General features: G+C 44.0%; 1 protein-coding gene across 2 annotated transcripts; it reads right to left on the reverse strand.

The window, feature by feature from the left end:
• Positions 1–7,281: 7,281 nt before the first annotated feature.
• TTLL2 (tubulin tyrosine ligase like 2) lies at positions 7,282–23,001 on the reverse strand. Of its 2 annotated transcripts, XM_008007819.3 has the most exons (3): positions 22,691–23,001; positions 12,594–12,750; positions 7,282–10,593 (listed from the first exon to the last, which is right to left on the reverse strand). In XM_008007819.3, the coding sequence occupies exons 1-3, from the start codon at positions 22,735–22,737 to the stop codon at positions 9,016–9,018; spliced, it is 1,782 nt and encodes a 593-aa protein (XP_008006010.3). In that variant the 5' UTR covers positions 22,738–23,001; the 3' UTR covers positions 7,282–9,015. The 2 variants fall into 2 exon arrangements, with proteins under 2 accessions (XP_008006010.3, XP_072878793.1); XM_073022692.1 differs by lacking the exon at positions 12,594–12,750 and having other exon boundaries at positions 7,282–10,588; positions 22,687–23,001.
• Positions 23,002–24,385: the final 1,384 nt, after the last annotated feature.

Here is a 24,385-nt window from a genome sequence, read left to right on the forward strand (position 1 = left end):
TCCCAGGGTCCTTGAAATATTTCCTGGAGCCGCGCCTCTCCCAGTGCTCTGGCTGGAGACAGCAGCGGGGCTGTCTTCCTCTGCGTCCTCGTGAACACCCAGTTTGGGGTGGAAGAGTCAAAAAGAAAACCCAGGAACGCCCCATCCTGTCGTTCTCAGGGTCCCCCAGATCCCCGGGGCTTCCTCTCTCCGCCCCTGGTCTTCCTGCGTTTGTTTGACGGGCCCTGCCCGAGGTTTCCGGTTGCACCTGCGGGAAGGAGGAAAACGCAGGCCTGTTCCATCTTCCTAGGAGGGGAAATCTGAGGCTTTTTGAATGACCAGCGTGTATCGCCCTAATTCTCCTTCACTTTCAGCAGTTTTGTCTGCCCCGCCTCAGGAAGACCGTCTGTGTTCTTTCCTCCATAGCCTGGGCACCGAAGGCACATGCCTTGCCTATAAATTTCCTGTCTCGTCCCAGACTCTACGTGAGCTCGTTATTACTTCAGTTTAATCTGCGCACGTTTCACCGCAAGAGAGACACTGCCCAGATGTGGCAGCTTTTCCTGACAGATGGCCCGAGGCTATTCTTGCCCTAAAACTTCAAATGCTCACTTAAAACCATCCTTCCTAACAACACAGGTTTTCCCATTTCTATGAGGTTGACCTTTACACCTGAAGAGTCATCAAAACCCAGCTGGTGATAAAGAAGTGACGATTTCAAAAAAACAGAGGGAGAATGGAATCTGGTCTCTGGGTTTCAAGTAATTCCAGTTGCTTGATTTAGTCTTATTGGAATGTTTGAGCATTTGAGGAAAAGGCCCTTAACTCGATTTGCCAAACCCCATAAAGCAGGAGCTGAGCTGACATTTAAAATCAGAATAGCCTTGACGGGCTTGCATTCTTACTTATGTCCTTTAAATCTTTCCTGGAACAGGGTTGAGAGCGTATAAATGTACAAATTCATGAAAACAGGCAATGAACAAAGTGTTCATTCCAGTCTCATGTCTAAATTCCCTGGACCATGTTTTGTCTCTTGCCTTTTCTCTGAACTCCATGCATGTCAAGTCATTAAGTCATAGCCTTTTTTTTTTTTTTTTTTAAGACAGACTGTCACTCTATCGCCCAGGGTGATGCGATCTCAGCTCACTGCAACCTCTGCCTCCCAGGTTCAAGCAATCCTCCTGCATCAGCCTCTCGAGTAGCTGGGATCACAGGTGCACACCCCCAAGCCTGGCTGAGATCATAGGCTTTGTCAGCTGTACCCGCAGTCTCCCTGTACACCCAACCATGGTTAGACGTCGCTCTCTTGACCCTGACAGTGACCCTTGCTGTTCGCAGTTGTGCCGTCCACTCTGCATCCCTATTTGCAACAGCTTAATCTTGCCTCTTTCAAAATAATTTCAACCAACAGTAATTGTATATATTTATTAGGTACAATGTGGAGTTTTGATGTAAGTTTGCATTGTGGAATGACTGAATCAAGATAAATAACTTATCCATTACTTTACAGGCATCATTTTTTGTGTGTGTGAAGAAAACATTGAAAATCTATTATTTTAGCAATTTTGAAATATATACTCATTATTATTGACTGTCATCACCATGCTATGCAATATATCACTAGAACTTCTTTCATTCCAGCACTTTGGGAGGCCAAGGCGGGCAGATCATGAGGTCAGGAGTTCAAGACCATCCTGGCCAACATAGTGAAACCCCGTCTCTACTAAAAATGGAAAAATTAGCTGGGCGTGGTGGCATGTGCCTGTAGTACCAGCTACTCAGGAGGCTGAGGCAGGAGAATGGCTTGAACCCATGAGATGGAAGTTGCAGTGAGCCGAGATGGTGCCACTGCACTCCAGCCTGGCAATAGAGCGAGACTCTGCCTCAAAAAAAAATAATAATAATAATAACATGTTTAACTTTACTTCTTCATTTTTTGCTTAAAGTTTGATTATATAAAACGTAAAATTTTTTCAAGAGTTCTGCATCACAGGACATTAAACATAGAAATATCCGTTCCTTCACAGATTCAAGTTATATAAATTAAATCTGTAAATTTATTCAATATGGAAAGCTAGATGATGAAATAAATTTGAAAAGGACACAGTAGAGCAATACTGCATTGCTTATGGATTATTAGTTACTTTCAGGATCTAAACCAAGATTCTAAATATTTAGACTGCTTTCATTGTATTTTATACTTAAATATCTCTGTATCTATACTGAGTCAAGCTACTGGACCAAAATGTCTGATTTAGGGAAGCATTTCATTGTATAGCAAAAGTTTTTCCATCTACAGTTACCATCTGCAATGGAATTTACATTACGGTGCTGAAAAAACCTCCTGGTTCCTTTTGAACAAGGTGCAAAAATTCATTATGTCAACCCCATGGTAAGTCAAACAGGTATCAAAAAACATGGAACAATTACACATAGTTCAGTAAAGAATAATACTAGTTTTTCTAATGTAAACATTAAGCAGTGAAATAAAACGTATCAGCTATAGTTGACTTGGTTTCAGGAAAACCACATTTGAAAATTACATTATCTTCCTCATGTCATCCGTAGTCATTGACAAGATTTTGTGGGCCACCATGCTGTGAGCTGTGTGGATGTAGCAGTAAATGAACGAAGGCAAACTTCCTCGCACTGGTCATGAACTGTGGTCCCCACTCTTCCCATCTTCCAGGTACAACCAGATCTTTGCATAAATCACAGATCAAATGAACAAGAAAATTCAACAGTTGCAGAAATGTCACTAACTGTGCTTCATCTGATCACTGGATGAATTTTGTCCTGGATAGCTTTCTGAGGCTTTTCTCTGGGTTCACTGTCCTCCTTTTTCTGGGTGCACTGTCGTCTTTTCTCTGGGTTCACTGTCATGTTTTCCCTGGGTTACCTGTCCTCCTTTCTCTGGGTGTGCTGTCTGTTCTTTGGGTGCACCGTCATCTTTTGCAGTCTTGTCACACTCAGTATCAAAGTGCCTTCCTTCAAGGACATCACGACTTTCAATATTTGCAAGGACTGTGGCCCGTTTATGAACTGAACATTTGTATAGCCAATCCTTTGGTTGTTCGAGCAGATTGTTTAGGTACTGTATGAGCATAGGCTCAGTAGTTACAAGCAAGGTGAGTCTGTACTCTGTACTCCAGTGAAGGCTTCAGATGAGTATGTGCTGTGCTGAAATAAAATGCTGTTGATACCAAATGGGAAGAACTCGGACAGGATTCCACGTTCCTGCCAGGGTGATTCTCTGCTCCCGGGAGAGCTGCATCGCCTCGGCCAGGCCCACAGACCAAGGTATATGGGCTTCCACTTGGCCAACCAAGAGCACAGCCGCTTCCCCCAGCCCCTCCCACAGCATCTCCCCACCACGGCTTCCTAGAACTTAGTTCTTCCACCTAGCTGAAACTTTGTACCCTTTGACTAGCATTTCTTCATTTGTCACCCCCACCCCCTTCCTCAGCCTCTGGTAACCAGCATTCTACTCTCTACTTCAATGAATTTAACATTTTTAGATTACACATAGAAGGGAAGCCCTGTGATATTTATTTTTCTGCCCCGGCTTACTTCACTTAGCATAATGTGTTCCAGGTTTACCCATGTTGTCACAAATGACAGGGTGTCCTTCTTTTTTAAAGGCTGAATAGTGTTTCATTGTAGATATACACCAGCCTTTCTTTATCCACTCATCTGTGGTTGGACACTTCGGTTGCTTCTGTATCTTATGGGAAATAATGATGCCAGGAACATGGGGGTGCAGACATCTCTTTGACATGTTGATTTCATTTCTGTTGGAAATGTACCCAGAAGTGGGATTGCTGGATCATATGGTAATTCTATTTTTTGTTTCTTGAGGAATATCCACACTTTTTAAAACAATGGCTGTATTAATTTACATACATAATTACAAAGGCTTCCTTTTCTCTACATCCCCAGCAAAACACCAAGTGTGATATCACTTCATACCTGTTAGAAGGGATATTGTAATGGATATTATAATGGATCATCTTTTTAATAATATCCATTCTAACAGGTATGAAGTGCTCTTGTAGTTTTAATTTGCATTTCCCTGGTGATTCGTGATATTGAGCATTTTTTCATGTGTCTCTTGGCCATTTGTATGTTTTCTTTTGAGAATGTCTATTCAGGTCCTTTGCTGGTATCTGAATTTTTAAATATATTTTTGAAACTAGCTCCTTATCACATACAGAGTTTACAAATATTTTCTCCCAGCCTATGGGTTGTGTCTCCCCTCTGTTGTTTCCTTTGCTGTGCAGGTGCTTTTTAGTTTAATCTAATCCCATTTATTTTTGCTTTTGTTACCTATGCTTTTGGGGTGATATCCAAGAAATCATTGACCAGACCAGTATTGTGCAGCTTCTTCCTTCTGTTTTGTTCTAGTAGTTGCATAGTTTTAGGTCTTTTGTTTGGGCCTCTAATCCATTTTGAGTTGATTTTTGTATATGGTGTGAATAAAAGATCCAATCTCATCTTTCTGCACTTAGTTTTCCCAGCACCAGTTACTGAAGAGACTACTCTTTCCTGTTGTGTGTTCTTGACACTTCAGCCAAAGATCAATTCCCTAAAAATACGTAACTTGATTTCTGGCCTCTCTATCCTGTCCCACTGGTCGATGTGTATGTGTTCATGTGAACACTATGCTGGTTTGGTTAGTCTAGCTTTGTAATCTGTTTTGAAAACAAATAGTACTATGCTTCTAGCTCTGTTCTCTATGTTCAGGATTGCTGTGGTTATTTGGGGTCTTTTGTGGTTCCATACAAACTTCAGGATTGTGTTTTCTATTTCTATGAAAAATGATATTGGGATTTTCGATAGGAATTGTGTTGAATCTGTAGATTGCTTTGGATAGTACAGACATTTTAACAATGTTCATTCTTACAGTTTATGAACACAGGATAATCTTTTAATATGTGTCATAATCAATTTCTTTCATCACATTTTATAGTTTTCTGTATACATATTTTTCACCTCTGGTTAAATTTACTGCTAAGTATTTTTATTGCTTTGATGTTATTGTAAATGGGATTGTTTTCTTAATTTCTTTTTTATATAGTTTGTTGTTAGTGTGTAGAAATGCAACTGCTTTTTGCTTGTTGATTTTGTATCCTGCAACTTTACTGAATTTGTTTGAGTTTGCAACAGTCTGGGGTGGGATCTCTAGTGTTTTCTATGTATAAGATTATGTCATCAACAAACAGAGACAGTTTCATTTCTTTCTTTCCTATTTGTATGCTTTGTTTTCTTTTCTTAATACTGGCTAGGACTTCCAGTATTATGTTGAGCAGAAGTGGTGAAAGCAGGTATCCTCATGTTGTTCCTGACCTTAGAGGAAAAGCTTTCAACATTTCACTATTGAGTATGATGTGAGCCACAGTCTTGCCATATGCAGTCTTTATTGTGTTGAGGTACCTGCTTTGATTCTCCTTTGCTGATAATTTTTATCATGAAAGGTTTTTGAATTTGTCAAATCCTTTTGTGTGTGTCTATGAAGATGACCAAATGATTTTTGCCCTTCGTTCTGTCAATATGGGGTATTATATTTATTAATTTGCCTATGTTGAACCATCCTCAAATCCCAGGGGAAAATCTACTTGATTCTGATCCTTTGAAGAACTGTTGAATTCAGTTTGCTAGTATTTTGTTGAGGATTTTTGCATCTGTTCATCAGAGATATTGGGCTATAATTTTCTTTCTAGTAGTGTCCTTATCTGGCCTTGTAAAATGAGTTTGGAAGTATTTTCTTTTCTTCAGGTTTTTGGAATAATTGAGGAGTATTGGTGTTTGTTCTTCTCTAAATATTTGGTAGAATTTAGAAGTGAAGTCATCAGGTCCTGGACTTTTCTTTAATGACTGACTTTCTATTACGGATTCAATCTCCTTACTTATTGGTCTATTCAGGCTTTCCATTTCTTCATGATTAAGTCTTGGTAGGTTGTATGTGTCTAGAAATTTATCCATTTCTCTTAGGTTATCCAATTATTTGGAATATAATTATTCACAATAGTCTCTTATGATTATTTGTATTTCTATGGTGTCAATTGGAATGTCTCATCTTTCATTTCTGATTTTATTGTCATCTTTTTTTTCCTCATTTGGTGAAAGGTTTAACAATCTTTTTATGGTTTTAAAAATCCAAGTAGTTTCATTGTTCTTTTCTATTGTTTTTCTAGTATCTATTTCATTTATTTCTGCCCTGGTTTTTATTTCTTTTCTTCTCCTGACTTTGGGTTGAGTTTATGCTTCTAGTTCCCTGAAATGCATTGTTCAGATGTTTATTTGAGATTTTTTTTATATGGGCATTTATTGGTATAAACTTTCCTTTTATAACTTCTTTTCCTGCATCCCATGAATTTTGTTATGTTGTGTTTCCATTTTCATTTGTCTCAAGATATTTTTAAATTTCCTTCTTAATTTCTTCTTTGACTCAGTGGTTGTTCAGGAGCATATTGCTTAATTTCCACATATTTGTGATTTTTTAAAAAAATTCATCCTGTTTTTGATGTATATTTTTATTCCACTGTGCTCAGAAAAGAAACCTGATATGAATCCAGTCTTCTAAAAGTTGCCAAGACTTGCTTTATGGCCTAACCTATGATCTGTCCTGGAGAATGTTCTGTGCATGATTGTTAGGTCCAATGTGAGGTCCAAGCCCAGTGTTTCCTTATTGATTTTCTGTCTGGATGATCTGTCTGCTGTTGAAAGCCAGGTATTGAAGCCCTCCTGCTGCTATCATACTGCATTCTATGTCTCCCTTCAGATTGATTATTATTGGCTTTACATATTTAGGTGGCCCAAAGTTGGGTGCATAGACTTTAAAATTATAACATGCTCTTGATGAATGGACCCTTTTATTATTATGTAAGGACCACTTTTGTCTATTTTTACAGTTATTGACTTAAAGTCTGTTTTGTCAGATATAAGTAGAGCCATTTTTGCTCTCTTTTGTTTCCATTTGCCTGAAATATGTTTTTCCATCCCTTCACTTCCAATCTACCTAAACCATCTGCCAAGGAGTCCAGGAGAAGTCATGCACAGCAGTGCCTCAGCAGGCAGGTCCACCAACATGGTCCCAGCTGTGGACCTGAAAATTACCCTATGCCTTGGCATCAGTCCCCAACAGCTGTGGTTCCACATTAATTCTGCTCCCACGAGGACCCAGAGACAGACTCACCCATCTGAAACACCCAGAGGCTTGCAGTGGGTCTTGTTCCACAGCAGATGCTGACGGGACCCTCTCTTGGCTCTAGGCCCTCTCAGCTGTGACCCAGGAGCCCTCTTACCAACACAGGGGCCTGCTGGGAGACTCCCCGGTCTAGGCCACCGGGATAGGGTTGCTGGCCTCCATTCCATTGCAGAGCCTGAACAAGCCCTGAATGCTGACTCCAACCCCACTCTACTGCCACCCAGGAGAAGTTCCAGTCACATAGGCAACTGCTGCAGTCTCACCCACCAGTGCCCCTGGGTGGAGCTTAATGAACTTGAACCCTTGCAGATCCTGACATAGCCCTGGGGTTTGGGTCTAGCCCTTCCTTCCAGGCTATGGTCTGGGAGAGTTCTGCCCAGCCAGGGTTCTGCCAGGAGACACACCATTCCATCCCCGGAGTAGGCTTGCCAACCTCTGTCCTATGGTAGATCCTCAAAGGGCCTTGGACCTCAGTCCTGGCCCCTCCTGCCCGCAGACTGAGAGTGGTTCTGTCCACCTGGGGACCCTGGAGGCATGCGTCCAGCAGTGCCCCTGCAGGCTGACTTCTGACCTTGGTCCACGGTGGGTCTCCTCAAATGGCTCTTCTCAGCTATGACCCGCGAGCAGGCCTGCGCACCCAGGAACCTGCTGGGAGATACGCCTGTCTGCGCTTCCCCGTCCCCACCTTTTTTTTTTAATTAAAAAAATTTGTTTTCTTTTTTTTTTTTTCAAAGTAACAAGATTCTTGTTATGTTGCCCAAACTGGTCTTAAACACCTGGGCTCAAGAGATCCTCCTACCTTGTCCTCCTAAAATGCTGGGATCGAAGGTATGAGCCACCATGGCCAACTTTTAACTTTTTTATTGTGGTAAACACACACAACATAAAATGTACCATTAGTGATATTTAGTGAATTCCCCATGTTGTACAACCATCACCTCTATATAGTCCCAGAACATTTTCATCACCCCAAAGGGAAGCCCCCTACCCATTAGCAGGCACTCCTCATTACCCCTCCCCTAAACCACCAATCTACTTTCGATGGATTTGCCAATTCTGACATTCCATATCAACGGAGTCATACAACATGTGGCCTTTGTGTCTGACTATGTTCACTAGAATAATGTTTTCAAGTAACCTACTGGAATTTTTATGTATGTGGCAGGAATGACAGCATACTTTGATCGGGGAGGCCGTGACCTCGCATGCTGTGATGGTAACCAAACGGTGACAAGGCCAAGGGGGCCACTATTTAAATACAGTGGAAGGATGCCCCCACAGGGAGCTCTTTGGTACCAAGCCTGATTTAGAGCCCAGGATTTGTAAACAACAGGGTCATTAGGGCTTTCAGTGATTTATCTTACTCTGAATGATTGTCTGATCTTTAAGTTAACAAAATAATTTTCACAAATAAATGGTTGATTTAAAAAAACACAGAAAGTTAACTCCTGGCCTCTTTTGTACTGTTTTCACCTAATAATCCTTTAAAAATATTAGAATAGTCTTTTTCTCCTGTTTAAATACATACATAGCATAATCGTAGCATAGCATAGTCAATTACCGGTAGGAGGCTGTGTGGCATTTGTAGAATTCTTTCAAGACACCTGAGCAAATAAACATGTGATGTAGTGTAGTTTAATCACCACTTGAACATATTGTGCTTTGTCAGAGCTGTTATATTTATACATACAGCCACATCTTCAGTTCCAATGACATAGTTAACATGCTGGTAGCACAGGTTAGGAACTTGAACTATTGCTTTCTCTAGGATAGGAATCCTTGGTTTTTAAAAATCCATGTCACTTTTCCTTGATTTTATTTTTTACCACTTAGGAATGCTGCTTATTCATTAGTTTCTGGAGCTCTTGGATTATTCTTTTGACATTTAATCCATTTCTGGAAGCTCCGAGAGTCGCTTCATTGAAAGGAAAAACAAGAACAAAGTTGCCTGCTTGGGGATCTGGAGCTTTGCCGTGGTCTGAGAGGACACGCGGGGAGGTCTTGGTCTTGCAGGAGTGCGACTGGAAGAGGGACGCGTAGGGCATGAGTGTCTTGTGAGGCGTGTGCCTGCTCCGTATCTTGGGCTTGCTTTGTGCCATCTCCTTTGTTGACAGATGAAAATCCTCCTGCCCACTCATCTCTCCTTCCAGCTGGGAGGCAGGTGCAGCTTTAGGATGCACACTCACAGTTTTCTCCACCACAGAGTCATCCTTGTTGTACATTCTGCTTGTGAATGAAAGAGACTCATAAGGAAGACAGTCATGAGCATCAAGCCCACCTCTGTCACTTTTTGCAGCGTCGACGTTGGCATTTCTATGTGTGGCGTTACTGGCTTCTCTCCCCTCATTTCTTGGACCGTTTAAGTAAATCAGGTCAATAATATCGTGGACAAGTTTTCTCTTCAACACATCTGTTGAACAATCCAAGGTCAAGGCTGGGCTGCAGTTGACCTCTAAAAGCCATGGTTTCAAGCTGTCGTCAATCAAAATATCAAACCCAAAGAGCTCAAAGCAATTGGCAGCAGAGGGGACGGATGGCGCAATGGCGAGAATGGTGAGAATAACCATGCAGTGGATTTTCTTCCACAAAAGCAGATCGTCCACATCCCAGCTACGGAGGTAGGAAAAAAATCTGCTGAGTGTCCACTTACAACCATGACCAATCACTTCTTTGATCTTCTCATAAGAGGCCCCGGATTTATTAATGCTGCTGTTGGTCAAATGGGCGTAATCGTTTTGCAGGTTACTGAGGTCAAACTTTTCCGTGGCAAACCGAACCAACCCTTCCTGATAAACATAAATGGTCAAAGGCTTAAAGCCGGTAACACAAACATAGATGCGGAGATCACACTTATATCTGCCAATAAGTAAAGGGTTGGAGATATATTTCTGCACTATGTACATATCATCAACGATGAAGTCTTTGAAGTCACTGAAAATTAGTATCCCCCTCCCACGAGATAACTCAGCAGGCTTGCAAATCCAATAGCTACGCTTGGTGCCCAGCATCTGCCTCTCCTGAAAGTATTCAGCCACAAACTTGGTGTAGTCATTGGGCATGACGAAGGTCAGGGGGATGAACTGGTACAGGGAAGTGCCGTACATCCTCCTCATATGCTTCAGGTGTTTGGCCAAACAGTCTTTCCTGGTAAGCTTGGTGGTTCCAGGGTGGTGGTTTAGCTGCTGCCACGGTTTAACATTGATGTGTTCGGTCATTCGGAAAGAGGATGTTCTCCAGTACAGGTTCCAGTCCTCCGCGTTCTGCTCCTGCTCGTCAAACTTATTCCACCCCCGCTCCAGGAGGACGCTTTGCACCACAGGCGGGGTGGTCTCGTCAACACGAAAAACCAGTGGCTTCAAGAGGGCCCCTGAAGGTTCATCTTCCTCCATCAAATGAGGTTTTCTTTTCTAAAAATGGATCATTGAGAAAGGTTGGGAGAGTGGTCAAGACCATAACCTAGTAGATTTTTCTGATGAAAGCATGCACCTAGTGCTGCCAGCTGTCCTGCCTGCCCACCCTCTACTGTGCAGTCTCACTGGACACCCACGTCTCTTCACCAATGCACTCATCTCTGCTCCCTTTATTAGAATAAATCCATCTTGTCCTGTATACAACATATTGTATACATAGTATTGTATACAACAATAATATCTTTTTTTTTTTTTTTTTTTTTTTTGAGACAGAGTCTCGCTCTGTCGCCCAGGCTGGAATACAGTGGAGGGATCTCAGCTCACTGCAAGCTCCGCCTCCCGGGTTCACGCCATTCTCCTGCCTCAGCCTCCTGAGTAGCTGGGACTACAGGCGCCTGCCACCTCGCCCGGCTAGTTTTTTGTATTTTTTTTTTTTTTTTTTTTTTTTGAGACGGAGTCTCGCTTTGTGGCCCAGGCTGGAGTGCAGTGGCCAGATCTCAGCTCACTGCAAGCTGCGCCTCCTGGGTTTATGCCATTCTCCTGCCTCAGCCTCCCGAGTACCTGGGACTACAGACGCCCGCCACCTCGCCCGGCTAGTTTTTTTTTTTGTATTTTTTAGTAGAGACGGGGTTTCACCGTGTTAGCCAGGATGGTCTCGATCTCCTGACCTCGTGATCCGCCCGTCTCGGCCTCCCAAAGTGCTGGGATTTTTTTAGTGGAGATGGGGTTTCACTGTGTCAGCCAGGATGGTCTTGATCTCCTGACCTCGTGATCCGCCCGTCTCGGCCTCCCAAAGTGCTGGGATTACAGGCTTGAGCCACCGCGCCCAGCCAACAATAATATCTTATAATCTATGCAAACAATAAAATCTGTATTCTTCAGATTTTACCCTGCTATTGCATTGTGTTAGTAACATGTTAAAAATGTTTGCAAATACTCCATCAGACTTTTGAGGACTGAGTTCCTGCAGACCCATATCTGTGGCATATCCTGTTGGCCTAAAAAGTGAGCATGATTAAGAACAAAACACGAATGTCAACTTTTATTTAGTTAAATGAATTCAAGTATGTTACAAGAGGTGTGAAACAATGACATCATAACATTAGTAAGAGTTCTATTAGCCTGAGAAATTTAAGAAGGCCAGGCATCTACCGTGGTTCCCAAGCACCCTCCTGACCCGTCAGGCCCATTGGAGGGGTTTCGGTGCGCAGAGGCTTGCGTCACTCAAATAAGTGGTTATTAGTGAGAAGGAGAGTCGAAAAGAACAACTTAAGTTTTTAAAACCTATTCAGTTAAAATAATAATGTGGAGATTTTGCCTCACATTTTAAAAGATAAAATGCAGATTTGAAATATTCTTTAGAGCTTCGAAGAAGGAAAGCAGAATAATTCTTAAGAAGATCATAACTGATGATGAAGTGTGATGTTTCATTAAGATCCAGAGAAAAGGTAAAAAATGTCAAAGCCTCTTGGTAAAAATGGACGTATTTCAAAGTCCTGAGACAATGTGCTCATCAAAATTTTCAAGTTAAAGTGATTTTGATTTGTATTGTTCATGCAAAATTGATCACATAATGATATAAATAACTTATTTGGCGGAAATTCTATAGTATTTGAAAATTTCTGATTGATATAAAAAGCATGTTTTGACAGATACTGTACTTTCAGTGAAGGTTTCACAAGAAAGGAAGGAGGGAGGAAGGAAAGGAAGGAAGGAGGATATGAGGGAAGGAAAGAGTAGAAAAGGAGGAAGGATGGAGGGTAGGAAGGAGGGAGGGAAGGAAGGAGGGAGGGCAGGAAGGAGGAAGGAAAAGAAGGAGAGAAGGAGGAAAGAAAAAGAAAAAGGAAGAGGGGAGGGAAAAAAAGGAGGAAAGGAAGGAGGAAAGGAGGGAAGGGAGGGAGGGAGGAAGGAAGGAAGGAAGGAAAGAAGGAAGGAAGGAAGGAAGGAAGGAAGGAAGGAAGGAAGGAAGGAAGGAACTACCTGGCTTGCCCACCCACCTTTTTCTCCAGTGTTGATGTTGGGCGGCCTCGCCAGGGAGGGATGGAGACACCTGCTTCCTGTAACCTTGCTCCCAGGCCTGCAGGCAGCTGTTCAGTGTAGTTTGCCTCGGATGGAACGTTAAGGGTACAGGCTGGGGTGGTGGTTCTCAAAGATCTGTGAACAAAGCAGCATCAACGATGAACACACAGCTCTCCAGTGTTGCTGTTGCTTTGACAAGGAACATACAGAATTGATTAATCCATCATGGTTATTAAAATTCAATCGTCCCAGTTTACAGTAATGCTTTCAAACTCTTTTCCATGCTATTAACAAGTGTTTCAAGCAGAGTGTGTGTGTGTGTGACTATGTTGTGCCTGTTGAGTGTGTTTTTCTGTGTTGTCTGTGCATGTTGTGTGTATTGTGTGTTTTGTGTGCGTGTTTTGTGTATTGTGTGTCACATGTGGTATGTGTTGTGTGTATGTTGTGTGTTGTGAGTGTATTGTGTGTTGCAAATAGCATGCATGTGTGTCATGTGTGTTGTGTTGCATCTAGCATGTATGTGTGCTGTGTGTTGTGTGTATGTTGTATGAGTAGTGTGTGTTGCTTGTAATGTATGTATGTTGTGTGTGTTGTGTGTTGCATGTGGTATGCATAAGTTTGTGTGCTGTATGTGCTCTGTATTTATGTTGTGTGTGTATTGTGTATTGTGTTGTATGCATCGTGTGTGTGTCATGTGTTGTATGTGGTGTGTGTTATGTTTGTGCTATTTGTTGTATGTTTTATATTGTGTATGAGTGTGTGTTGTATTGCATGTGGTGTGTTGTATGTGCTATGTCTGCTGTGTGTGTATATGTGAATGTGTATTGTGTGTTATATGTGGTATGTACATGTGTTGTGTTTCATGTGTTCTGTGTGTTGTATGTGCTGTGTGTGTATGTTGTGTGTGTTGTGTGTATGCTGCTTACATTGTGTGTAAGTTTTGTGTTGTGTGTGTGTTGTGGGTATGTACTGTGTGCATGTTATGCATGTGTTGTGTGTGTGGTGCGTTGCATGTCTGTGTGTTGTATGTTGTGTGTGTTATCTGTGTGTATGTGTTGTGTGTGTGCTGTGTATGTGTGGGCATGTGTGGGTAGGAGGAAATCCAGAGTGGAATAACCATGGATATTGGATTAAACAAAGTTAAAAATGTATTTTTTCTATCGCCAAGAAATACGCTGTTTTTCAAACTTATCTGATCACAGCTCCCTCTCGAATCTTGTGGAAGCTCAGTCGCCATTTCACAAATCAATGTGGGGACACCGCGCCAGACTGCAGACTGAATGTTGTGCAGTCTCTGGCACCCCCACCTTTTCCTATCCTTGAGAACGTCGCATCAGAGGCTCTAGAAGCCTGGCGCGCCCCGGCCTGAGCCCTGCTTCCCCTGGAATTGGCTCTTGGGGCCCGGCCCGGCCCCTCCAGGTTCCATGGTGCCTGGTCAGTAAGTGCTGGTCCGAGACAGGGGAGGTCTGCAAACCTCAGTTCCTTCTCCGCACAGCAGCAAGAGGAGTGGCCGGCCCTCCCTGGAGCGGTTCATGAGGCTTTGCCCCTTCCCGGGGCTGCCCAGATAAGCCACGCCGGGTTGGGGACTCCATTTCGACTACACATCCGCCTTCCCATTGGAGTGTCCTCCAGAGAGCAACACATACTCAAGAGCTTTTTCTTCTGAAAGTCCTTTTGGAACTACCACAGATGTCTTGTATCCTGCCTTTCTCAGACTTGAAGATGCTGACCGCAGCCAGTGGTTGGTTTGATTGTGTGCGGGGGAAGCATGTGCAGTTTGTTAAAGTCAGCTGGGACACATCTGCCGCCCCTGGCATGAGAGGGAGAGCCAGGACCTTGTCCTGTGGCTGTGAAGAGGGCCGGGGTGCGGGCTGGGGTGTGGCTCAGTGTGTGGCCTGCTTGGCCATCATCCCAGGGTGGGGGACACAGATGGGGAGGAGACCCCCGAGGCCCACACAAAGGGGAGGAAATGCTTCTTTTCAGTTAAATGGCTCCACCTCCCACTTCTGAAGGAAGCAAATGCTTTCTTTAAAGCTGCCTGAGGATGTTCCATCACCCTCGCTGTGGTGGTGGAGTCTGCCTGTGGGGTAGAGACGGCTTGTTTGGAACAAACAAGACCACAACCTCTTCAGTGCAATTTTTAGGTCTGCAAGGGTGAGGCCGAGGCCCTGTTCTGGAACAGGGCAGCTGAGCCAATGAGCAAAACCACTGTCTTGTCTCGGAGGGACTCTTGTCCCTATGGTAACAGGACAGCTCTCCCTGCAGATTTTCTTCCTTGGTCTGTGCTGAGGGGACAAAGTCCCCATCGCTGGGAAGGAGGATGGGGATGAGCAACGTCACCCACGACCCATGGCAGGGAATTGATTTAATTATATGCTTAATTTATATGCTAAATAGTATATTATTAATACCAAATACAGATTAGTATACAACAACAATATCTTATATACTACATTAAATAAATATAGAACACAGTGATAACAGTTAATGAGATATACTAATATTATATCGTAATTATATATTATTATTTCTTCTTTCAGTGAAGGGGGCTGGCTGGCGAGGATGTGGAGAAAAGGGGACTCTTATATACACCGTTGGTGGGAATGAAAACCAGTACGGCCGCTGTGGAGAGCAGCATGGAGCCTCCTCATACAATTACAAAGAGAACCCCCCATGGTCCTGCAGCTCCCACCACACTGGGCATCTGTCGGAAGGAAAGGAAACAGTTCATCCAAGAGGCATCCGCACCCCGTGTTTACTGCAGTACAGTCACAACAGCCAAGATCTGGAATCTGCCCAGGGGTCCATTCAGGGACAGATGGATACGGGAAATGTGGTATCTGCTCTATTCAGTTTAGTCTCATGCTGCCTCCTTATAAGTTGGGTCTAAAGGATTCTTCATACACAGGAAGCTGTCAGCTAAGGGGAGGGTAAACAGACTGTAACCCACTCTTGTACTCATCAACAAGCAGTGACTAGCACACTACTAATCAGCCAATCGCAGGTGGTCAACTGCTCAAACCATGTTCAAAAAAGGCAAACCTGGTACTGTAACGACCAGGAGGTCCTGTACCTCACTTCCATTTTCCACGCCTCACTTTCCTTTTTCTCTCCATGAATTCTCATCCACCCGGACACAGTAAGGGGTCTTTGAACTTATTCTGGTTTGGTGACTGCCAAATTCATGAATAGTTCTTGCTTAGTTAAACTCTGTTACACTTAGTTTATCTAAGGTTTTTCTTTTAACAATGGAATACTATTGTTAAAAGAAAAACTTCAGCCAAATTAAATTTAAAGGAGTTTAGTTGAGCAACGAATGATTCACGAATCGCACAGCTTTCAGAATCACAGCAGATTCAGAGAGACACCAGGGGTGCCTCGTCGTCAGAACAAATGTAGAGATATAAAAAGTAAAATGACATATAGAAATCGGGAGTGAGGTACAGAAACAGCTGGATTGGTTACAGGTTGGTGTTTGCCTTATTTGAACACGGTTTGAACACTCAGCAGTGTATGAGTGGCTGAAGTATGGCTGCTGGGATTGGCCAGGACTCAGCGATTGTTACAGGTGCACACTTCTAAGTTGGGGTTGCAATCTTGTCTACCTATTAAGTTGGGTTACGGTTCATCCACAAGGACTCAAATATAGAAGTACAGAGCCCTTCTCAGGCCATATTTACTTCACTTTATCACTATTCAGCCACAAAACAGCATGAAATCCTGTCATTCATGTCATCATGGATGGAAGTGGAGAACATTATGTAAAGTGAAATAAGCTGAGAACAGAAAGTTAAACACCGCATGTTCTTACTCCTATATAGAAGCTAAAAAAACAGTGTATCTAATTGAAGTAATAAGCACAACAGAGGATTCTAGAGGCTGGGAAGGCTAGTAGAAGGGGGCATAGGGAGACATATTTTAAAGCACATAAAATCACAGTCACACAGGAGGAAGGAGTCCTAATGCTCTATGCCACTGCAGGGTGACCAGGGTTAACGGTAGCATTATACGTAATAGTTTCAAATAGCTGGAAGAAGGATATTGAACATCCCCACCACAGGAAATGATAAATATTTGAGACAATGGATACGCGAATTAGTCTGATCTGATCGCTATATATTATATGTAACAAAACTTCACTAGGTACCCTATGAATATATACAATTATTTTTCAGTTAATAAGATAAAATAATGAAAATAAAGAGAAAATGACACTCATTTGTACTGAATAGCTCTTAGAAAGCGAACTTGTGCAGGAACAGGAAGGGCACTGGTGCACAACAGCCTCATCCTGTGTTCTCCCAGCACACCCGGGGAGCGACTGGGTCCGGCTGGACAAGGAGTTGAGCTGCAGGCTTGCCTAGTGGGGTGCTGTCGAGCTTGTGCTGCAGTATTGCACACTGCAGAAGGGATCATGGGAATGCCTCTGCTGCCCTCCTGGGTCTCTGGCTGAGCCTCCATCCCAAACGTCCTCCCTCACTGCCCATTTTGGTCCTGAGGCCTGTGTGATTTGGGAAATGTCCATTGGTTGCCGTGCTGGCTGAAATACCAGGCCAGGGCTGTCTTTTTAATCTGTGTTCCTGGACATGGTGCCCTCATGTTTGTGGAATAAATGAATGAACTAACACACCAGAGTGTAGGGAGGGAGGGTAACAAGGGCCTACATCTTTTCCTTCACATTAATGGAATAAAACATTTTGTATATTGTTTTCTTCTTTCTTTCTTTTGTGTGTGTGTGTGTGTGTGAGACGGATTTTCGCTCTTGTCCCCCAGGCTGGAGTACAATGGTGCACTCGGCTCACTGCAACCTCTGCCTCCCTGGTTCAAGCGATTCTCCTGCCTCAGCCTCTCAAGTGACTGGGATTACAGGTGGGCACCACCATGCCTGGATAATGCGTTTTGTATTTTTAGTAGAAACGAGGCTTCACCATGTCAATCAGACTGGTCTCAAGCTCCTGACCTCAGGTGATCCACCTGCCTCAGTCTCCCAAAGTGCTGGGTCTGCAGGAATGAGCCACCGCACCTGGCCAGTACATTGTTTTTATTTCAACCATTGAAAAACTATACTGAGTATAAGTAATAAAGATACACAATTCCCATTCCATTGCTCATTTCTGCCTGAAATTCTTCCTCCATTTTTATAACATCTTTTTTCTAGGTTGGAAGCCAGGAGATTTATGGCTAACTTAACCCTCTTGGCTCTGAACCCAAAATTCAGTGGAATATCTACTCCCAATGAAAACAAACATCACTAACCTGACATTTGGCCAAACAGAGTAAGTTCTACACTTTTACTCTCAGTGCTTAAATCAGTGTGTGTGTGCACATGTGCACATGTGTGCATAAGACATCTGAGTGTATGTGCATATATATACATGGAAACATTTATATAATATAAAATATGCCTTTGAATATTTGGCCTTCTAGCCTATGATCCATCAGATGTGCTGGTGGGAAATTGGTGAGATGGTGCTGAACCAGACAAGAACGACAACTAGCATAATAAAATTCACGAAAGATACAAATAACACATAAAACCACAGTGGTCTGGGGCACTTGATTGCAGAGGCTGGGTCCTGGCTAGGCCCTGAAGGCATCCATTTGTATTAGCCAAAGCTTATAATCAATAATTAAAATTATCTAGAGAATATTAAATTAGGTTCACAGTACTCAGATTTAAAAGACAAAGGGACATGTAATATGATATAAATTACTATACAAATATACAAATATATTACAACAAAAATATAACATGAAATTATGAATTATTTCACAGTATTTGCCACTTATTTGGGGCAGAAGCTGGAACACATGTCAATTTAACCAACCCAGACTTAACCCTGAGCATAGACATAACAGCCCAATTGAAAACAGCTCTCTGGGCCTACAAGCTTTATCTGAAAAGAAGTCATCCAACATAATCTCAAAATTTTGACAAACTGTATTTGAGTTTTCAGGGCCTCAGTGAGAGTTTTCAGCCTCACTGGGAAGTCACACTGTTGAGTCATGATTGTCTCTGAAGTGGTAGAAGTGTAATTTTGCTGATAATATGTAAACTACCAAGGAGCTTTCTGATTATATCAGCAACGTCATGATCTCCACCTCGCACCGCCAAAAGCTTCCTGAGGTGGGAGGCTGTGTTTCACGTGAGGTCCATGGGAGGGGTTCTGCGAGCAGGTCCTTAACGAGGCTGGGGCCACAGAGAGAGGGTTGAGCCCTTTGAACTGCAGACACTGAAAGTGCTCTTTTGTCAATGAGGCCTAGTACGTAAAGAGTCCGTGACTGGGCATCCCAGGAGAGTGCAGTCAGACCTCCACATAGAAGCTTCCAGAAGGAAAGTAGAGCACATCGGAGCTATTCCCCCAACCAGTGTTCTGGAAGGGAGGTGGGAGTGCACGCCCAGACAGTGGAGGGCCTTGTGCCCATTTCCATAGGTAGGGAAAGCCCTGCCCAGAATCTCACTATCACTGGCGAAGCACCCGGTACCAAGCTCAGAGAATGTAAACTCTGGGATCCTGGAGATTCGTTGCCACATCACAACCTACAAGGGCATGCAATGTAGGCGAATGTTCTGTTTGTGTATGTCAGACTCCGTTACTGTGAAATGCCACCTGCCGAAAACTTCTAAGGTCAGAGTCCTCACCTGGAAGGAAACTACCACCCACCGTTCAGTGCTGAGCCACCATTTAACCCAACTGTATACACACCTAGAACAAGGAAACACATACGGCATCTTCCACCATGCAGCCAACAGAGAGTCACTGAGAAGCCAGCACAGCTCTTCCCTCTTCAAGAGCTAGAACACCAGTCAATGTCATCAGGGCACAGACAGCATTCTAATGACCAGGAGCAACCCAATTTCTTAGGGGCCACAGCCTCCTGGCATAGGAAGGGGGAAGAGCCCCCCTTTTCCATACCTTGATGATATTCCCGGGTGTATGGGGTCCCATGGCAAGGAAGTCAGCCAAAAATAATGTATTCCATCACTGCGGGAATCCTGATCTCTAGATGAGGGCCCACTGGTTTGCCCGAAAGACTGAGGGACAACAGGATGCAGTAGGAGAGAGCAGCTCCCAGGGACGGCAGCCTCCTTAGCCAACAGCTCCTAGTTTTGGTGCTTTCTTCCGTCCAAGACAGACTCTACAAAAATAACTAAGAGTCTTTTTCTTCACATTTTATCTTTTTGGCACATTCACTACTTAAAGGACAGACAGCCCCAGAGCAACTTTCCATTTGACCCAGGATCCAGCTGAAGTGTTAAACCACGTGATTCAACACCAGGAATTTCAGTTGTCATCGAACTGAAATGAGCAGAAAATATTCTGGGGTCAAGGAGAGGGGCCCTTCTTAAGTGACCTTGATACCAGATGCTGTAAAAGGAGTTTTCACCACCGTAGAGAACCAAAGAAAACATCGGTCAATGAATAGGCGATGCTGCTCTTTGCATCTTTTGTGTGCAAGGGATAGAAAGAAAACTGTACATTTTTATATAAAAAGACCTATACTTTTAGGATTTCAGAGATTAATTACAAAAGCATTTCCCTGCTTTACTTGGAATTCCTGGAGATTCACCATACATAACCTGTATGTTTCCATTTCTCTTTTGCAAATATGGTTTCCTTCACTTTTTAACTGTTAGTAGCCACCCATGTAGCCAAGCCATAAATATGTAAAAACCTATATGTCATCTTGGTGTGAATGTAAAATTCATACACACAGCTGTTGTTCTACACGGCTTAGCACAGTGAGTTCCAAATTTAGAAGTGAGTTGTTGTAAAAGGAAAATAAATCTCGGGACCACAAACCCACTGACCCAAAGGGAAAAGTCAAGCCGGGAAGTGCATCAGGCAAACCTGCCTCCTATTTTACTCCTAAATAAGATGGCTGCAAAGATGAAAAAGCTACATAGAGACCTCCCTCACAAGGGGAATTCCTGGTGGGCTCCAATGTCTTTACCCAAGAACAGCTCTGCTGAATTTCACCCTGGCAATGTAAAATGATAACTCATCTTCACAGGCACGGGACAAAGGAAAGAACTCAAAGTCATCCCTCCGCTTACCTGAGGCAAATGCATAGCTGATGGCATCCTCTGTCCTATGTTTATTTCATTTTATATAAAAATGAAGTTTCACTGAGCAAGACGAATGCTATGTGACTGCTCCTCTACCCGCCCCACTTATAAAATGTATATTCAGTGAATGCTGACCAAAGATTCAAAAAATTGTAACCGCTTCCCTCTTATCGACACTCCTTTTTTTTTTCTTCCTCTTTCCCGCAATACCCACTCTTTTCCCTTTACTTATTAAGGTCCCCAGACCCTCTTTAGGGGAAAAAGCATAAGCCATGGCCTTTTCCTGTGGTTCTGTGTTCTTTTTCCTGGGTGCGTCCTTAACCTTGGCACATAAACTTCTTAAATGATTTAGATTTGCCTTGGCCAATTTCTTTGATTTACATTGTTTACCAAGGGTGTCCAGTCTTTTGGCTTCTCTGGCCACATTGGAAGAAGAATTGTCTTGGGCCACACATAAAATACACTCACACTAACAACAGCTGATGAGCTAAAAACAAAAAACATAATCACAAAAAACTCATGATGTTTTAAGAAAGTTTACAAATTTGGGTTGGGTCACATTCAAAGCTCTCCTGGGTTACAGGAGACCTGAGGGCTTCGGGTTGGACAAACTTGCTGCAGACATACAAAATATCCCACCTTTATTGGGTGGGAACAAGCAGTAGCTGCAAGGCCTGTGCAGGATTGTTCTAGGTCAGTGAAGAAATTTGTGGAGACCAATCGCCCTCAAGCACTTGGACTGTAAATGGTCAACATCCTGCCGGTTACCTATCCTGATGCATAGCTGACAGCTGTGGCTTACGGTTTATATGGAATGTAGAATGCTTCTCACCCCAATTATAGAGGAGACAGTCCTGTTTTTTGAGTTGACCAACTTAAAAAAACTTTCTACATAAATGTTCTTTTGAATAAAAATTTGTATCACTTGAAACACAAAATATTTTATTATCAAACCAGAGACCATGCACTATTTTTTCTGTTAATTATCAGGAAAGTTCTGTTTTCTCAAGAAAGTTCTAAGGTCACGGAGGTCAAACCGTCCCATGTGTATGCCCAGCCCCGAGACACCCAGAGTAGCCTCCTTTCCAATAAACCTGGGGTAGACTGAGCTGCTTGAAACACAAACGCCATCACTAGCCCAAGTTGGGAGAGCTGACTTTGCCCCTTTGCAGACGGGAGATGGACAGGTGTGGTCTCTTCCCTCACCATGACCTCTGCCTGCGGTGTGGAGGCCACAGGCCGGCATGCACTCAGGGCCTTACACCCATCCTCGGCCACTGTTAGGCCTGTCACATCCCGCTTCCCGCCCTCAGGTGATGACAGGAGCCCAGTGCTTCAGCCCACCCTCCTCAGCCTCAAAGGACCCAGAGCCCCTGAGCTTCTGCTGATGGAAGCCCACCTCTCCCAGGAAGCCCAGCATGAATGCCCATTCCTCCTTGAAGCCCTTCCTTTCCCCCACTGGGGGGATTGATTCTCTTTTCCCCGGGGGGTCCATACCACTTCACACTTACCCTATGGAGAAAATTATGCTCGGCCCTAAATTACAGCCATGTGTGTTTCCCAGGTGATCCAGTTCAGTCTCATAACCCTAGCGTCTGTCACAGTTCCCAGAACACAGTGGCCATTCAGTCGACTTTGAATTCAGTTGAATTTCCTGTATCCACTATGGGATGCATTTAACTTAGACTCCTGTCCTGTGGTAACTTCAGTGTCAGAATTGGGTCTACTTCATGCCCTCTTATATAACTGGCACTTCAGCACGCAGGAGGCACTGGACACCATACGAACTTTTTGGATTGAAAATTACCTGACTTCATACAACCCTGGACTGCTTTTCCTTTGAGGGAGTATGAAGGGCTGACTACCAATTGCCCCGGGGGTTCCCCGTGCACACTCGCCACTCCTAGCGACCCCGGCCCCTGTGCTCTTGGGAAGGTGCTGGTCCTGAGACAATGGTGTGTGTGGGGCCACCCTCCCATCCTGCATGTCACCTCCTAGACTTACCCCAGCACCTGGGTTGGTGTGGAGGAACACAGGTCAGGCCTTCTCATCGGGCGTTGGTTCTGAGGGTGGCTTCTGTGGGTCTCTGTGCAGCAGCTGCCGCGCCCAACTGAAATGAGCGGGAGGCTGGAGGGAGCGCTGGTTGCCTGGTGATGCAGGGCCTGCTCTCCTCACAAAGGGGAGGCCAGTCATGGACTCAGGGTGGGGCTCAGAGTGTCAGGACCTTCCTTCCTCCAAGCTTCAGAGTTCTCTCTCTGCCCCAGTGGGCCTCCTGCCAGTCCCGATGCCTGAGGCCTCAGAGGCCAGTGCACGGAGGCAGGCTGGTGGGCTGCCTGGCGGGGAGGCATCTGTTCTTGCCGGGTTCTCCTGTTGCTTCACCTGCATGGAATCTTAAAATATTTAATGTGGGCCGGGCGTGGTGGCTCATGCTTGTAATTCCAGCACTTTGTGAGGCCGAGGCAGGTGGATCACAAGGTCAGGAGATGGACATGATCAAGTTGAAACCCCGTCTCTACTAAAAAAAAAAAAATACAAAAATTAGCTGGTCATGGTGGCGGCCTGTTATCCCAAGCTGCTCGGGAAGCTGAGGCAGGAGAATCGCTTGAACCCAGGAGGTGGACATTGCAGTGAGCCAAGATTGCACCACTGCACTCCGGCCCGGCGACAGATCAGGACTCCGTCTCAAAAAAAGAAAGAAAAAAAAAAAGTTATGTCTACACAAAAGCAGTTAAGTTTCCAAAATGAACTATGTATCTTTTTGTTTAAGCCATGCTTGTGTCAGAGATCCCAGTTGGACCCCTCCTTCCAGCTCAGGCTGTGTCCTCGCTAATCTAACGGCCTCCCCGTCACCTCTGAGGTTCAGGATTGAACTGGAGAGGCCTTGCCAGATGTCTCAGAGCCGTAAACTCTCTACCCTCGGCCCATGTTGGCTCTGACAAGTGACTGACTCTGTGGATGACAGTTGAACGCTTTATTGCCATCTATTCGATTACAGGCATCACCACTATCTTCCAGGAACAATCAATTGCTTCACGTAACTCTATAAAAACGGCACACCAAGCCGCTGAAGAGGTTGCTTACATTCTGTCAAGCACAGGGAAACGTGGTTAATTTCCTTATCCTCACACCAAGAACAAAAGTCAGTCATAAGATGTAATCTCAAAGGCATTTTTCTTTTCCCGTTTGACACGTTCATGCATTGTTAATTATTCATCGTTTTCCTCCCAGCACATGTGGGGGTAAATTTTGTAAAAATGAAGTGAAATGAGGTTCTTCCACCAGGACTGTCTTCCTGAGCATGTGAGAGAGAGTGGGTGGGTGGGGTTATTTTATCCGGGCTTCCTGCACTCCCAGGGAAGGCAGTCCTGGCACAGGCAAGAGCACCTGGGCCCGGATCACTGGTGTGTAGATTTGTAAATCCTGCATTTACTCAGCCATGTTTCGTCTGTCCCTTCCACTGGAGATATTGCACCTGCACCTCCGAGACTTCATGCTAACTCTCCGCTTGGGAATCTGGCAGAAGAAGGGCAAAGCTATCCAGACGAGAGGAGACTGCTAAGGGCACTTCGGCAAGAAAAATATGCAGTGTGCATTTTTTATAAAAATGTATTTTTTTCTGAAGTGAGCACTAGGAGCAAACACATTTCCCCAAACCATTTGTGGTTCCCTTTGATTACTTCCCTGATTTCACATGGGGCT

This window comes from Chlorocebus sabaeus, chromosome 13 (assembly GCF_047675955.1).
Source record: "Chlorocebus sabaeus isolate Y175 chromosome 13, mChlSab1.0.hap1, whole genome shotgun sequence".
Taxonomy (NCBI): Eukaryota; Metazoa; Chordata; class Mammalia; order Primates; family Cercopithecidae; genus Chlorocebus; species Chlorocebus sabaeus.